Source organism: Sus scrofa, chromosome 6 (genome assembly GCF_000003025.6).
Source record: "Sus scrofa isolate TJ Tabasco breed Duroc chromosome 6, Sscrofa11.1, whole genome shotgun sequence".
Lineage (NCBI taxonomy): Eukaryota > Metazoa > Chordata > Mammalia > Artiodactyla > Suidae > Sus > Sus scrofa.
The window spans coordinates 90,017,734-90,033,081 of NC_010448.4; the positions used below are offsets into that span (position 1 = coordinate 90,017,734).

At 44.5% G+C, this 15,348-nt stretch overlaps 1 protein-coding gene across 1 annotated transcript in view; it reads right to left on the bottom strand.

Annotated features, from left to right (window-relative positions):
* Positions 1-15,348, bottom strand: part of CSMD2 (CUB and Sushi multiple domains 2) — a 646,642-nt gene that overhangs the window by 239,396 nt on the left and 391,898 nt on the right. Inside the window, 1 exon segment of the mRNA XM_021095859.1 lies at positions 2,298-2,624. Coding sequence (XP_020951518.1) covers positions 2,298-2,624 — 327 coding nt within the window.

Below are 15,348 nucleotides of genomic sequence, written 5' to 3' on the forward strand. Positions count from 1 at the left end.
CCAGCACATGCTCAGGAAACAGCAGCTGCTCTCACCATTGTCCAAAATACTCCACGTGAAAGAAGGACCAGGCTTACTCTAAGGAGCTTTGGGGGTGGAAAGGGGACCCCTGGGCCTTGTCACAGGGACAGAGATTTCAGGTCATCATGAGGGGAAGCCCCACGTGCTCTCTGTCTGTGACAAGAGCTGTCAGGGGAGGTGACCTCCCTGACGGTGGGCAAACTCAAGCTCAGCCTAGATGAGTGTCAGCTGGGATGTGACCAAGGAGAGGGACAGCCTGCGTTCCCAAACATTTGTTCCCAAACACTTCCAGGGGCCAATGGTCTCACCAGCTGCATCAGAATCACCTCAGAAGCCTATAAAAACATAAATACTAGGGCCTCCGTCCTTAGACAGTTTGATTCAGCAGACCTAGGACGCAGCCCAGACTTCTAGAATTTATTTCTACCTATCCATCCAACTCTTTCTGGATAAATGCACAGAAAATTATCTGCTGTCTGTAATAGTGTTCACCAAATGTGGGCAGGGATCATTTCTGGGTGAGGGTTTTGGAGGTGGTTTCTTCCTTGACCTGCCTCTATTTTTTGACCATTGACATGTTGGATGTATGTTGGTTTTACGGTGGTGGAGGAACCTGCGGGAGGAATGCTGAGTTAGAGCTTGGTCCTCAGGTCAGGTTTCCTGCTTTCTGCCTCCTCCTCCCAAGGACTCAGCACTTGCTCCTCTCCTGGCAAGTGGGGACTTGCGAGGATCTGGTTTTCCTAGGAGATGATGAATATCCATTTTTGCCCAAGGCCCTCCATCGGTGTGTCTACACCTGTTTTGAACCTGAAGAGACCTCTAATCCCTCCCCATCCTGGAAAGGTGGGCTCCCTGGGATGGCTCTTCTTCTTCCCACTCCCACCAGGGGGAAGAAAGATCCTTTAGCCATTCATGGATCTTTCCATTCAATAAACAGTTACTGGTCCTTACCATGGACCAGACCCTGCACTAGGCAGAGGGGTAGGAAGACAGGAAATAATACCCCCATCTTTCCAGAGGCCATGATAATATGATAAATATTCTAAAAGCTGGTGTTGCGGCGCTAGACTGGGAAGACTGGGGAACCCAAAACTGGGTTCTGCTTCCTCCTGCCCACAGATGATGGGCAGAGGGGCGCCCTGGAGGAGGCACTCTGGGAAGATAGGGTGTTTCTATCAAGTCCAGTGTCCTGAAGGAGGTGTTGAGGGAACATCAGGCAAGGGTTTTAGCTTGGGTGGTCTTTTGGGATCTGGGTCCCCAGTGACCCCCCATTGGGCACCAACTGCCTTCAGCTCAACCAGATCCCAGGGACAGATGGGAAGCAGGAAGCAAGACCTTCATGTCAAGGGTGGGGATGGGGTGGGCAGAAATCGGTCCTATCCGCAAGTGCCAGAGGGACCAGCTTACGTATGCGTGCTGTGAGCACGGGGCGGAGCTTGAATGGGGGACTTGCATGTCACAAGTGGCCTCTGGGAAGGATCTGCTCAGGGGGACGCAGCTCCAGCCCCATCCAGCCAAGGGCCCAGGTTTATAGCTGTTTCTGCCCTGATCAGCCACCTCTTTCGACCTTTGGTGGCTTGCTGTTTCCAGCCTTCAGGCTTCTGTCCTCACCTCCACCCACACCTGACCCCCTGAGACACAGAAATAAAAAGATCACAGCTGAGTCTCAGGCTGCTGCTACACAAGGAGTCCAGGGTTGACACTGGAGGCGACCGCTTAGGGACTGTGGCCCCGGGATGGGCTGTGAGGACATGCCCCAGGAGTTGGCTCTAACACATCTCAGAGCCAAGCGCAAATGCTGCATCAGAGCTTTGTTTCTGATTTGACTTTGGGGGTGGGAACAGGGCAAAGCAAAGTGCCAGCAGCCCCAGGGGAATGCGTGAAGTCGGCAGTGAGTAGGCGTCCAAGGACTTGGGGGAGGCCATCAGAGAGGCATCAGTCACTAATGAGAGGATGGTGGAGGCCTGCCCTCCCTTGGGCCCTTCCTGGCTTAACTGGGTCTTCTCCCGGGGGGTGGGGGTGGGGGGAGAAATGAGGCCTCAGGCTCCTTTCACAGTGCACGTCACATGTATAGGAAAGAAATGCTCAAAAGTGAGTGACGCTGCAGAACAGAGCACCCAGCCAGCAGCCAGCACTTTCTGCTTCTCCTGGTCATGCTGGTACCCATAGCCCTGCGAGGCCCTTGGAACCAACCCACCCACATCCTCCACAGGAGCTCTCCCCACCACTAGACATCTTCAGAGGGACAGTGATCTGGGGACACAGGGCAGACTCACTGGTAAAGGTGATGTTGAAGCCCCTCTTCCCGGTGGAGTGGTCAGTCTGGAACTCCAGACGGGCCACGTGGCCGCTGCTTGTGATGGAGGAGGGGAGCTGGTTTCCTGAGAAGGTGCCCAGGACCGGGGCCTCGGCGGTGGCCCCATCCTTGATGACCAGGAAGTCAAACTGAGGTTCCACGTCGATGTCATTGAAGGCCAGGTGGATGCGGCTTTCTGGCCGGGCGAGAATGAGCCAGACGCAGTGGAGGTGGTTGCCATAGTCCTCCGGGTAGTTGGGGGACAGGACGACCCCAGAGGGGCTGGTGAAGTTGAAGAAGCAGGAGACTGCAAGAGAAGAGCAGTGGAGGTCAGTGGGCGGCCCTGCTATTCTGCCTGGGCCACGGAGAGCTGGCGGGGGAGCATTTCCTGCGATTAATGAGCGATAGAGGGAAAGGGTGACGCGAGGGTTGGGCTGGACCAGGTGGGCTCTGAACTCTAGGTGGGAAACATGCTGGGTACATATAGCTGCATATGGCGCCGGGCAGGTTCCCTCTGGCCAACTGCAGACACAGGGAAGTGGTATCTCGGCCCTCTCCCCTTTCAGTGACCCACCCAGCCAGGGTCTGCATGCTCTGGGTCTTTTGCATTGGGGAAAAACCACCATCCAAGCTTAAAGCAGTCAGTGCCTGGTTCCCCTTAGCTAGTGGTCACCCCCCAACTCCAGCAGGTAACAGGTGGAGATATTCTAAGCCCATTTCTGTCCCTTAAACATTTTCGGTGGGGGAAGTGCTAAGTGTGCCCTGGGGATTCTGGCAACCTCAAAGCCACAAAACTATGATAAGGAGGAGCCAGGTAAGCACCACCTTTCAGAGACCAAAGCTTTGGAAGAAACTAGGGGAGAGGAAGGATAGGCTTTATCTAGAGGCCCTGCCCACTTTCCAAGGATGGACTCCTCTGAAAATCTTGAAGCCCTTTTCATACCAGTAACTACCAGACGCTGCAACAAGGCTGAGGCAAAGGAAAGTGCTATGTATGGAAAACCAAACACACAAAAAACCCAAATTAAAAAGGAAGATAATAGAATGGAAAAAAAAATTGCCACAAATATGCCAAAGGGCAACTGTCCGATATTGAATTGGAGCTTTTATAACTGTATAAGATCACCAAGATAAGCAATGAGTGTGCTCAGGGGATTCATGTGAGAAAACAGAATGAAGATGAAAAAGCCATCCATTTCACGAGGAAAAAAAATAAACAGCCCATCTTGCTGAGGCTTCATGGAAACTCACATGTATTTATTGCCGGGTACACAGTAAAGTTGATATAATCTTTTTGGAAGGGAGTATAGGCATCCTTAACAACAGCCACAAACTATTCAAATATTCTGATTCAGTCATCTCTAGGAATTAATTCAAAAGCAAAAGAGCCACATGGACCGAGATGTTTAGAGTGACATAATTTTATTACAGAGGAAAAAATGTGAACAACCTACATGTCAGCCCGGTAATGTGAGGTAAATGATAGCCTTTAATGTGGTGCAGTTGGAACGCAATCATTAAAGTGATAAATATGACCCTGTAGAAAGAAGAATGTTAAACATTTTTCAGTGAAGCAGTACATCATAAAATTATATGCACACTCTGGATTATAGCTATTAAATATTTATTTATATATGGGTAAAGACTGGACATGAGCCCCCACATAAAAACGGCATGAGGGTAAAAGATTTGGGGGGGGAGTTTTTTTTCAAAATGAAAACAGTATTTCATTTTTCTGGCTGCAAAAATGGTATGGGCTGATGGTACACATTTTTTAATAGATAAAAGTGTAAAGAAGGTTAAAAACGAACATGGACATTTAAGTGCCTTTAGAATATTTAGGCTGATGTTTGGTGTTAATATTGAAATCAAAGGAAGTGTAATATTTGACTTATGAATTATAACAGAACTAAGGTGAAAAATAATGCAATTGTGTTTGCAAAAGAACAACAACGAAAAAACCACGCAAACCCAAGGAATTGGTGATTGCTTCTGCTGAGCACCTCATTTCTCTCCCTGCCTTCATCCACCTTCCCCTTTTCTTCATTAGGTATTACTTTTCTGACCTGCTACTCAAAGCCCTCCCATCAGTTACAGCAAATGAACCTGGTTCCTAGGACACATTCAGGCACATCCTTGTAATCTCTGAATTTTATAAGTACAGAAAGTTTGAGCCAAAGGGAGAGAAGGACATAAAAAGCTTTTGGGCAACAGGAAGTACAGTTAATAGTAATTATCATTACTAAGTACAGGCACTGGTCTAAGCATTTGCATCAATTCCTCAATTTAACTGTCATAATAACAGTAAGAGGTAGGTACTGTTATTAACCCCATTTAAAGATGAAGACACCTTGGCACACAGAGATGAAATAACTTGCCAGTAAAGAGTAGCAGCAAATTCAAATCCATGCAAATTCAAATCTCCTGACTCCAGGGGTCAAGCCCTTAGCCACCTGTCTACACTGTCTCCTAGTATGAGAACAGTACTGCTCACCAAGCCTAACAGAGAAGTCCTTGGGGGTGTTCTTAGAATCTGCTAGAGATCCATCTGATGACCCCAAGCTTTATATCAGCCCTAAACTGGAGGCTTTAGGCTGGACACAGATGCCCGCAAACAGCTCTCCCATCTTTAGCTTTGTGGGAGTTCAGCTGGGAGCATAATATAATTAGTGAGGAATCCTAAAACCACAAAGCCATTGACCTTGAAGACAGAAGGGGAAGAACCACGTGGTCTGCCTATCAGCAGAACATCAAGATTGGACCCAAACAAAGAAAAGCTCTATGATTTCAGAGGGAAGATCATCAGAGGCACTGTAAGCATGATAACAAATAGATTTACTGCAGAGAATTTAATGAACAACACCTGAGTTCCCACCCCACCACTCCATCACTCTACTATTTTTTCTTTATATTATCCAGAATTGCCATGATATAAAGCTCCAGGGACACCATTTTGAGCAGCTATATATGGTAACTCTACCTACCACTCTCTAAAATTATCTTATTGGCTGGTGTTTATGGCCTGTCCCTCCCTCTACCCAACCATACTATACTCCATGAGAGCAGAAATCTCATCTGTTTGATTCCTCTGAGCCCCTTATGGCTCTCCCAAAGCCTGGCACATTGTTGGTACTCCATCAGTATTTGCTGAATGAATCAGCGAGTATTTAATGGTTGATACCATCTGGAAAGGAGGTGACATGAATACACATGTTTCACTTCCCCATCCCCTTCCCAGCCCCAACCAAAGAACTGACCAAAATCTGTAAAAACAGATGGATATTTGTGTCGGGTCTGGAAAGGAGGGAAAAATACCATGCCATGATCCTCACTGCATTTCTCTTAGACACAGTACAGATCTGTCCCCAAATAATTTAGATTAGAAAAGAGTATGACCCAAAGTGTTACACAGCAAAGATAATAGAAACTGCTTCTCATATCAAAGACCTCAAAAAGTATTATCCATACAACATTAAAAAGATACTTGAAGATGTTTTCTACCCCGCCAAGAGATGAATCAAAATGCAGAACTCAAATATGGGAAAGTTATGCTTAGTAAAAAAATGAAAAAAGATTGGCAAGAAGCAAATAAGCCACAGAGTAAAGAATTTAAATAATTGCTATAAACATAGTTAGAAAACAGAATGCAAGTCTAACAACTACTTGTTGGAAGAGAAGATAAAAGATATCACTCTTGCCTAAACCCCAGGGTAATATATTGCAGATTATACTGATATAAAGTATAAAGCTGAAGCAAGGAGATATGCTAATTTCCTCATTCTGCAAGAAATTCTGTTATATAGTTTCTGTGGTTAATTAGAGAAATATAGGTTAGAGCGTGTTTTTAAAGATGTTAAGTGTAATTAGTAATAAACTATGAAGTAGCTTATCTTCAAAATTACCAAAGGAGAAAAAGTGAAGCAGTCCATTTAGCAAAAAAGTGGAATTCAAAGGAAACAACAAGGATTCATAAAGAGGGGAAATGTAAAGTAAGATGTTAAAATTGGGGAAAAAAGACAAATCATCATTTATGATAATAAATGTATACAGGTTAATCTATTTTAGAAAAATATAACCCACATTCTGGGGAAAGACACACAACTTAAAGTGACTCAGAATAGTCTAAATAAGGCAATGAGCCAAGATAGCTCAGGCTTCAGATTAGAAGAGTGTTATAATTTACCAAAGCCCAACCTCCAAAATTCCTATTTACTTAGTGGAGTGGACCTAGGGTATCACAGGTTCTGAAAGCCCCCAAGTGATTCCTCGATGCAGCCAGGGTTTGAGAACTAGTGGTGAGGGCAAATGCAAACCACACACACACAAAGGAGTTTTAATGTTAATATCAGACCCTTGGGTGTTACAATATTACACCAGACTCTTTGGATGATACTTTTTTTTTTTAACTTTTTTTTTAGGCCCAAAGTCCTCTGGACAGCTACCAAAAGCATTTCTTCTTATGCCTGGAAAGAGAAGGTGCTGATAAACTGATGTTAATAGAGCAGAAATGTGGCCCTCTAAAAGCTTGGTCTTCTATCCCAAAGGATAATTCAAGACTTGTTGGAATGAGGACAGGAAATGGCAGTGTGTGTTACCTAACAAAGATCTAATCTCTCTCACTCTGGAAATTTAATTTTACATGTTACTATGATTGGATATCATCTCTATCAGTTACCCAGGTAAATAGGGAGATGAGGTGTCTCCCTCCTTTGGAAACAGCAGGTTGTGCTCATAGATCTTACCCTTGGATAAGCCTTTGAATGGTTTAGACTTTAGAAAAATAATAAAGGCAAAACTCATCCACAAGTGGATACATCATTACTGTGTATACCATTGTTTTATTATGTAATAGGACCTTGAGTAGAAAATAGAAGTTTTGCTGAAAAACCCCCTTTTACTATCTTTTCTTTTGGTGTTGTCAATACTAGTTTCAGTGCTTTCAAAATCATAATTCAATTACTAGGGACCTGATAAAGGAAAGCAAAATCCAAAATCCAAAGATGACATTCAAATAATGGATGATGTGCACATTCCAAAATGAAAGTAGGATAGTTATGATACATTTGGCCACAAAGCATAGAAACAGAGAGAATAAATTATTTTAAAAAATTCAAGTTAGAGAAAAACATACTAATCTGAAGTCAAAATAAATAAAGACAAAGAGGATCTGTAAAATACTGTGAGTATGTATATATAATATGAAACTCTATAACTTTCAAACAAGGAACACCACCTTCTTTAAAGTACCCATGAAGTAGTACAAAAATGGACCCTATTGGACTACAAAGAACTCTCCATAAACTCCTCCACAAGGCAAAAACTACTGGGACACATTTTCTATTCATAGTGCAAATAAATTAGAAATCAATCATAAAAGAACAAAGAAAAATCCCTAATCACTTGAAAACATTTTTTATAAAAATAAGCCCTAATCACCTTATTTTTCCTAAATAAGTTCTTGAGTTCAAAGAGGAGACAAAGTCTGTTAATATGACTACTTATAACAATGGTGATGATGCTAGGGAAAAGCTGTATTTTAGGGAAAATTCATAGCCTTATTCATTATTCAATAATAAAGAAATAAGTAAAATGAACTTTTAAACGAAAAAAGTGACAAAGAATAACTAAACAAGATTAAGGAGGGAGATGAATAAGCTTGGGAAAAATAAAAGCAGAAAAAATTAGCTGAAGAGACTAGGAAAAGAGAAACTCCTCATTAGCCTACTCAAGAAATGAAGAAAGAAGATATATCTATATCTTCCAAAATATATATATGTCTATATATATATATATATACAGAGAGAGAGAGAGGATACTAAAATTAAGGAGGTAAGCCAATTATAAAAGAATAGTATGTATAACATACTAATAAGATTGAACTCTTGGTAAAATGGAGAATTCCAGGGAATTTTAAATTATGAAAATTTTATGAAAAGAAAAAAACCTGAGAGGACTGCAAAACATTTAGAGAGTAGGTAATTTTAGGGCCAGAGCTTTTAAATTTTAAGCAAATATAGTAGCCATGCTATTTATATTAATCTTGATATAAATACTTCCATAAAATAATACGTATGATACACATATTCACATCCATCTACTCAAACACCGACACACCCACAGTGTAAAAAAAATGCTATGTGCAAAGTGTTACCAAATCAAATTCAGCCTTAAAACAATAAACAAACAAGACCTATACAATGAAATCAACAAAACTTTTTTTTTTTTTTTTTTTTTTGTCTTTTAGGGTCACTGGCGGCACGTGGAGGTTCCCAGGCTAGGGGTTGAATAGGAGCTGTAGATGCCAGCCTACACCACTGCCACAGCAACTTGGGATCTGAGCCAAGCCTGCGACCTACACCATAGCTCATGGCAACACCAGATCCTTAACCCACTGAGCAAGGCCAGGAACTGAACTTGTGTCTTCATGGATGCTAGTCGGGTTCATTAACTGCTGATCCAGGACAGGAACTCCAACAAAACTTTATTGATAGGCAGAAAAGAATATTGAAAAATGAGAGACTAGCTCTTTTCCTGATGATGGGCTAATAGTAAGATAATAATTATTTCAAATTATTGTATAAATTTAATATAATTCCAGCCAAGACCAACAGCAAGTTTTTTTTGTTTTGTTTTATTTTTTCTGGAGCTCAAAACAATGGTAAGTCCCATGTGTTGGAATAAACAGGTGAAAAGAGCCAAGCTCTCTTGAAGGAGATGAGGAATAATAGCTGCTAGCTGGCATTCCAAGATGTCAGATGTTTTAACCCATCAATTCTCAGAGCAACCCTCTGAAGTGGATATTATTACAATCCACATTTTACAGATGCAGAAGCAGAGTTCTGCTGTTCAAATAGCCTGCCCATGGTCACAAGGCATGTGACTGGGGCAGGGATGTGAACAATCAAGCTGGTTCCAGAGCCCAGGCTCTCAACCACGATAATCTATATTCTTCCAGTGGCAGGACGGCTTGTCAGCTCAGATATTAAAACATATGATAAAGCTGCCATAATAAGAATCTGTATTTTATCAGCTTCAAAAGAAGATCAATGGAACCCAAAAAGAAAAGTTCAGGAATGGACACAGACATCCCAAAATGTAGTATATGATGAAGGGGGCTTTTCAGATTAACAGAGTAAGCTTGATTGATCAATAAGGGATGCTCGGACAAATGACTAAGCTGCTGTGGAAAAATTAGGTCCACATATCACTCAGTGTACCACATAAGTACTAGAAGACAATACAAGGAATGTTGGTATAATCTCAGCGGTGGGAAAGGATCTCCTTAAGTTTATATTAATGTTAGACGTCATAAGGGAAACAATATTTTTATTTATAGAATGAAAACCTTGGGATTTCAAAAATCACCATAAAAGTGAAACAGTGAGGACTGAATGGAGAGGAAATATTTGCAAGTTATTATGACTAAATACTTACTATGTTTAACATGCAAAGAACTACAATTCAACGAAAAGTTAAAACACTCAAAATAGAAATATGGGCTAAGGAAATTAAGAGGCGACTAACATATGAATAACGCTGGTCAATAAAGATGTAGGAAAATGTGTGCTATTATTAGAAAACAAAAGCTTCAAACAATAGAGCTAGCATGCTGGCCAAGAAAAAACAGACGACATGGAACTTGCAAGAAAATGGAGAGAAGCTGGCAGGGTGGATGGAGACAAAGCAGCTGAAGGTAGGAGGAAAACAGGAGGTGGCTTCCAGAAGGAGGGAAGGGCGATCTGTCCTGAAATAGAGTGGAGCATCTGTGTAAAATCTGTTGCGTTTGAGCAACAGGAGGCTCACTGGTGACTTCGGTGGCAGCAGTTTCCAGGTGTGGTGGACACAGAGGTCAGAATGGATGTGGTGAGATGGGACTGGGAAGTGAGGCGTGGGCACAGCAAGGGAAGGTGTTCCATCCAAGAAGTCTGGATGTGAAGGAGAGTATTTGAGAAACGGTAAGGGCAGGTGAGGTGTGAAGAAAGAGCTTTACTTTGAAGATAAGAGGGACTTGAGAAAATTTCAATATTGATGGGAAAGACACAGCAGAAGAGGAGAAGCTGAAGAGACAGAAGAAAGAGGATATATTACACAAGGCATGGATTCCTGAGAAGGTGGGAGTGGAGGGGAAAATTACGGCAAAATTTTTGAAACAGTGACTGGTTGTGAAAGCAATCTGATGGGTCACGAGCTGAATGCTTTAAAAAAACACAGATAAAACAAAGAACCAGAGTGAGAAATGTCTGAGTGCCTCACAGGTATAAAGGTAAGTACTATTTGTGAATTGAATGTTTCAATTACATACAGGTATGTGTGTGTCTGTGTGTGTGAGAGAGAGATTATGTGTGCTGTACTGTATTTTTTTTTTTTTTCTTTTTAGGGCTGTACTCGCAGCATATGGAAATCCCAGGCTAGGGGTCTAATCGGAGGTACAGCTGCCAGCCTACACCACAGCCACAGCAATGCAGGATCCGAGCTGCGTTTGCGACCTACACCATAGCTCACGGCATCGCTGGATCCTTAAGCCCACTGAGCGAAGCCAGGGATCAAACCCGCATCCTCATGGATCCTAGTCGGGTTTGTTAACTATGGAGCCACGAAGGGAACTCCTGCACTGCATTTCTTACTGTGACTTTAAAAGTGTTTGAAGGCCCCTAAAGTCTACATGGGATGTGTAATCTACAAGGGGATTGGTTTTTGATGGGAGAGAGGAGTGAGCATTTCCAGTATAAAAAGGGGGAGGTGAGAGAAGAAAGGATGGAGATAGGTACAGTCTGCAGACTTGGGATCTTTGGAATTTAGAAGTTGAGGACGTTGCCTGCCAGGTGAGAGACAAGGTCATTCTCTAGGCTAAGGTGAGGGGGGGGGCTAGTCCCAGGATGGAGGGGCGTGGAGAATGCTTGGGATAGCTTCCAGCGGGGGAGAGGAGAACAGACGACTTGAGAAACACAGATGGATTCCGGGGGACTGTTGCAGGCTTGATTGAGATTGGGGACCATGAATTTGTAGCAGCGCCAGTTTGCCTGGTTGGGCGAGTTTCTCCAGCAGTGCTCACCCAAGCGGGAGAGACCCAATCAAATTGTTCTCGCTTCACTGTGTGTCTCTGGACCAGTAAACTGAGGCAGCTCTGCTGATGAAAAATAGAGCTGAGCTGGAGGCAGAGGCTTTACAAACCCGCTAATGAATTCGTTCACCTCTTTCTGCTCAGAAGCCCAGGTACGGTAATTTTCATCTGAGTTATTTTAACGTCTCTGGCGCTGGAGCTGGTGAACCTAACTATTTAACTTCATTGTCCTGAGGAAGCTGGGCAAGGTTTTCAAGGTCACACACATGAGGGCTGACTCTGGTCAGCCAGCCCGGCTCATCCGTCTCACGAATGAGATCAAGTCAGTGCCGGGTTCTCTTTGAGGAGACTACTGATGCCATCTAGAAACTCAGACACACACCAAAAGCAGCGTCAGGGAGAACGACAATGCTGTGCACATGGTTCCCAAGTGCGGGACAGGTCCTCTTAGAGTCATGTTTGAGGTGGTCTGATGGACAAGCCATGAATTGTGCTTGAGTTGTTGGACTTGTTTGTTTTGTCCGATCCCCACCTCCCAGGCAGGTGATGTTTGGGCACTGGCATCCTGCTTCAGGTGAGCAGGGCATTCCACGGAGCTGAGCCCTCCCGTTTCCGAAAGCTTCCCTTCTATCTCCCGTCACACCTACTCCAGCTCTGATGGCACCTTCGCAGGCGTGTGAACGCTTTCTCTCCTCTCTGACTTTCACACCTTGGAACATGAAAGGATTGGTTTCAGGGTCGTCTTCTCACATTACAAGGTCTTGGAAGGCCCCCACCAACTCGAGTTAATTAACGGAGCAGCTGCTGTTTGATAAATGCTCATCTAGACGTGGGGGGAGGCAGGCAACCAACCAGACAGGTCAGCAAGTCCTCAGCCCTCACGAAGTTATATATTCGAACAGGTGACAAAGAACATCAGACAGAATGAGGAGGAAAGAGTGAATGGGGTGGGGGTGGCTCACTTTCAAGAAGGGGATTGGGGATGGCCTGTCTGAGGAGGCGTCCTCTGAGATGTGGCTTGGCCACAAGGAGCCAGCTGTCCCAGGGGAAGATCACTCCAGATAGAGGGAATTGCAAGAACCATGATCCTGAGGTGGGAGTGAACTTGGTGTAGGTGAGGGGCAGGCTGATGGTGCAGAAGCAGGTGAAGAATGGGGCTAGGAATGCGAGACAAGTTGGAGAGGATGGCAGAGATCTTTTATTTGTTTTTTATGTCTTTTTAGGGTCGCACTGGCAGCACACGGAAGTTCCCAGGCCAGGGGTCAAATCAGAGTGGTAGCAGCTGACCTACACCACAGCCACAGCAACACCAGATCCAAGCTGTATCTGTGACCTACGCCGCAGCTCACAGCAACACCCTATCCTTAACCAACTGGGCGAGCCCGGGGATCGAACCCGAATCCTCATGGATACTAGTTGGGTTCTAAAGCCAAGGAGCCACAATAGGAACACTAGCAGAGGTCTTTTAGACCCAGGGAAGGAGTCTGGATTTTATCAGAGCAAATTAAACTAATTATGGCTCAAACAGGATTCCTAGTCTTCTTTCCCAAGGCTGGGTCTCCTGGATTCCAGCCTCTGGCATGTTTCCTGGCATCAGCGAATGATTCAGCCCTGCGTCACCCAGTTAAGGGCTTGCCCTTGGCTGGCTTCTCCCTCCCCACCACCCTTCCGCATGCCCTGCTCCTAAGTAATATGGGTAGCCCAGACCCTCCCGCACATTGAACTTGGTATATAACCGTCTGACGTACATCTCTCTGAGATCCCACCCTCACCTCGGATGCGTGTCCAAAATTGATCTCTTTATCTATTTCCCTAAGCCTCCTTCACTCCTTATCTCCGTGAATGACAATACCCAGTTGCCTAAGCAAAATCTATCAAGTCCTCTTCCCTCACTCGCAAATCCAGTCCGTAACTAACTTCTGTTGATCCTATCTCTTCAATATCTCTTGTACTTGTCACAGCCTCATCGCACCCCTATTAAGTTAAGGCTCTTCCGACTGCCATCGTCTACCTGGTTTTCCGCCTTTAAATCTCATTTCTTTTGAATCCATCCTACATATTGGCTCCAGAGTGAATTCTGTAAGTCGCAGATTCTCCTGATGTTTCATCTCTGCTCCGAACTCTTTAAAGACTCCCGTTGCACAGAGGATAAAGCCTAAACTTCTCAGAAGGGCACAAAAACACCCTGAAAGACCAAAGGTTCTTGCCAAGCTCTTTTGATTTTTCCACCCCCACTGCCCCCAACATTCCAGCCATATTCAACTACTGCAGCCCTACAAATGTGCAAGGCTAACTTCAGGGCTTGCTCAGGCTATCTTCTCTTTTTAGACTGTTCTCTCCTGTCCATCTGGAAAACTCTGTCAAGAATCACTTTCTGTTGAGTGGCGTGGGCCCCTCTCAACCTCCATTTATCCTTCCCATCTGCAGCCATAGAGTCTGCATACCAGGCTCATCCCCCTCAGGGCCTGCCAAGGTCTGAGTGTTTCTGTTCCCCCAAAGTCATGAGATAAAACTCTAATGCTGAAAGATGCTGGTTTGAGTAGGAGGGGACTCTTGGGAGCTACTTAAGTAATGAGGGTGGATCCCTTATACATGGGCCCAGTACCTTATAAAAGAGGCTCCAGAGAGATCCCTGGTCCCCTTCTGCCATGTGAAGATACAAAGAGGTGACTGCAACCCCGAGGAGGACCCTAACCCAAGCGGGCTAGTGCCCTGATAGACTTCCAGCCTCCAGAATGGCGAGCAGTAAATTTCTCTGGTTTATAAGCTACCCAGTCTGTGACGTCATTATAGCAGCTGGAACAGAGGAAAGCTGTACCAAAGCCACCCTCAGTTACAACCCCACCAGCCTGAGGGCTGTAGAATGAAATCCCATAGTAACAGGCTCTGGGTAGCCCAGTGTCTTCTGGATCAGAAACTCTCCTATTCCTACCATGTTGGCTTTGTCTATATGGAAACACCAGTACTAATATGATTGATAGTTACTACAACAAAAATAGGAAACCAGTACTTTCTAATGATGGCATGTATTATTATTACCAGAACTTACTTCTGATTGGCACTATAGCTACGACAGTGAGCAAGACATATATCATTTTGCTCTCGGAAATTTACAGTCTAGTGAGGGCACCTGGCAATCAACAAATAACATAAGCATGGCTTATTGCACTTATTATCATTTGTCTGAGCCATTTGTTCCCTCTCTGCCCTGCCTTGCTTCCTTTTGGGAAGAGCCCTCTGACCCACATTGACTTTGGGCTTGGCCTTGTGACTTGCTTTACCCCATGGAAGGTGAGAAGGCATGACACTGGCACATCTAAACAGGCACATCCAGAATGGGGGTGTGTGTGTGTAGAGCATCCCTGAGCCCTGCAGCGCTGTGACTGACCTACAGTCCTCCTGGGATGCAAGTTGAAAAATAAGTACTTATTGTTGCAATTCATTGAGATTTTTGCACTGTTGATGCCACAGCAGTGGTTGACTTATGAAAAGGGATATGGTGAAATCAGAAACTGAAGGATAGCTCTTTTGGATAGGATGATGAGCCAAGGCCTCTCTGGGGACATGGCAGGTGTAGGGGCGATGAGAAGGACCCTGCCTCTGGAGGGACATTCCGCCACGGTGAACTGCAAGCCAAAGGCACTGAGGTAGGAAAGAGTTTAGAGGGTCTGAGGGTCTGAAAAGAGAGCCAGTGTGTCTGAGAAGAGGAAGCAAAGAGAGAGTGACACAGATTAAGGGGAGAAGGGGAAGGGGTCAATTATAGCACCTCTTAGATCTTTGGCTCAGAGATCACCCTTAGCATCCAAAGTGCTCGGCTGAGGCTCAATGCCTTCCTTGGCATGATGTCTGTTGGGTCATGGTTAGGGAGGCCCCGTGATGCCCAAATTGGAACACTTTTGAGAATGAAAGATGGTACCACTAATAATTACCTTAGGACAAAAGATGTAAACTGGGATGGTCCCAAGCAAAT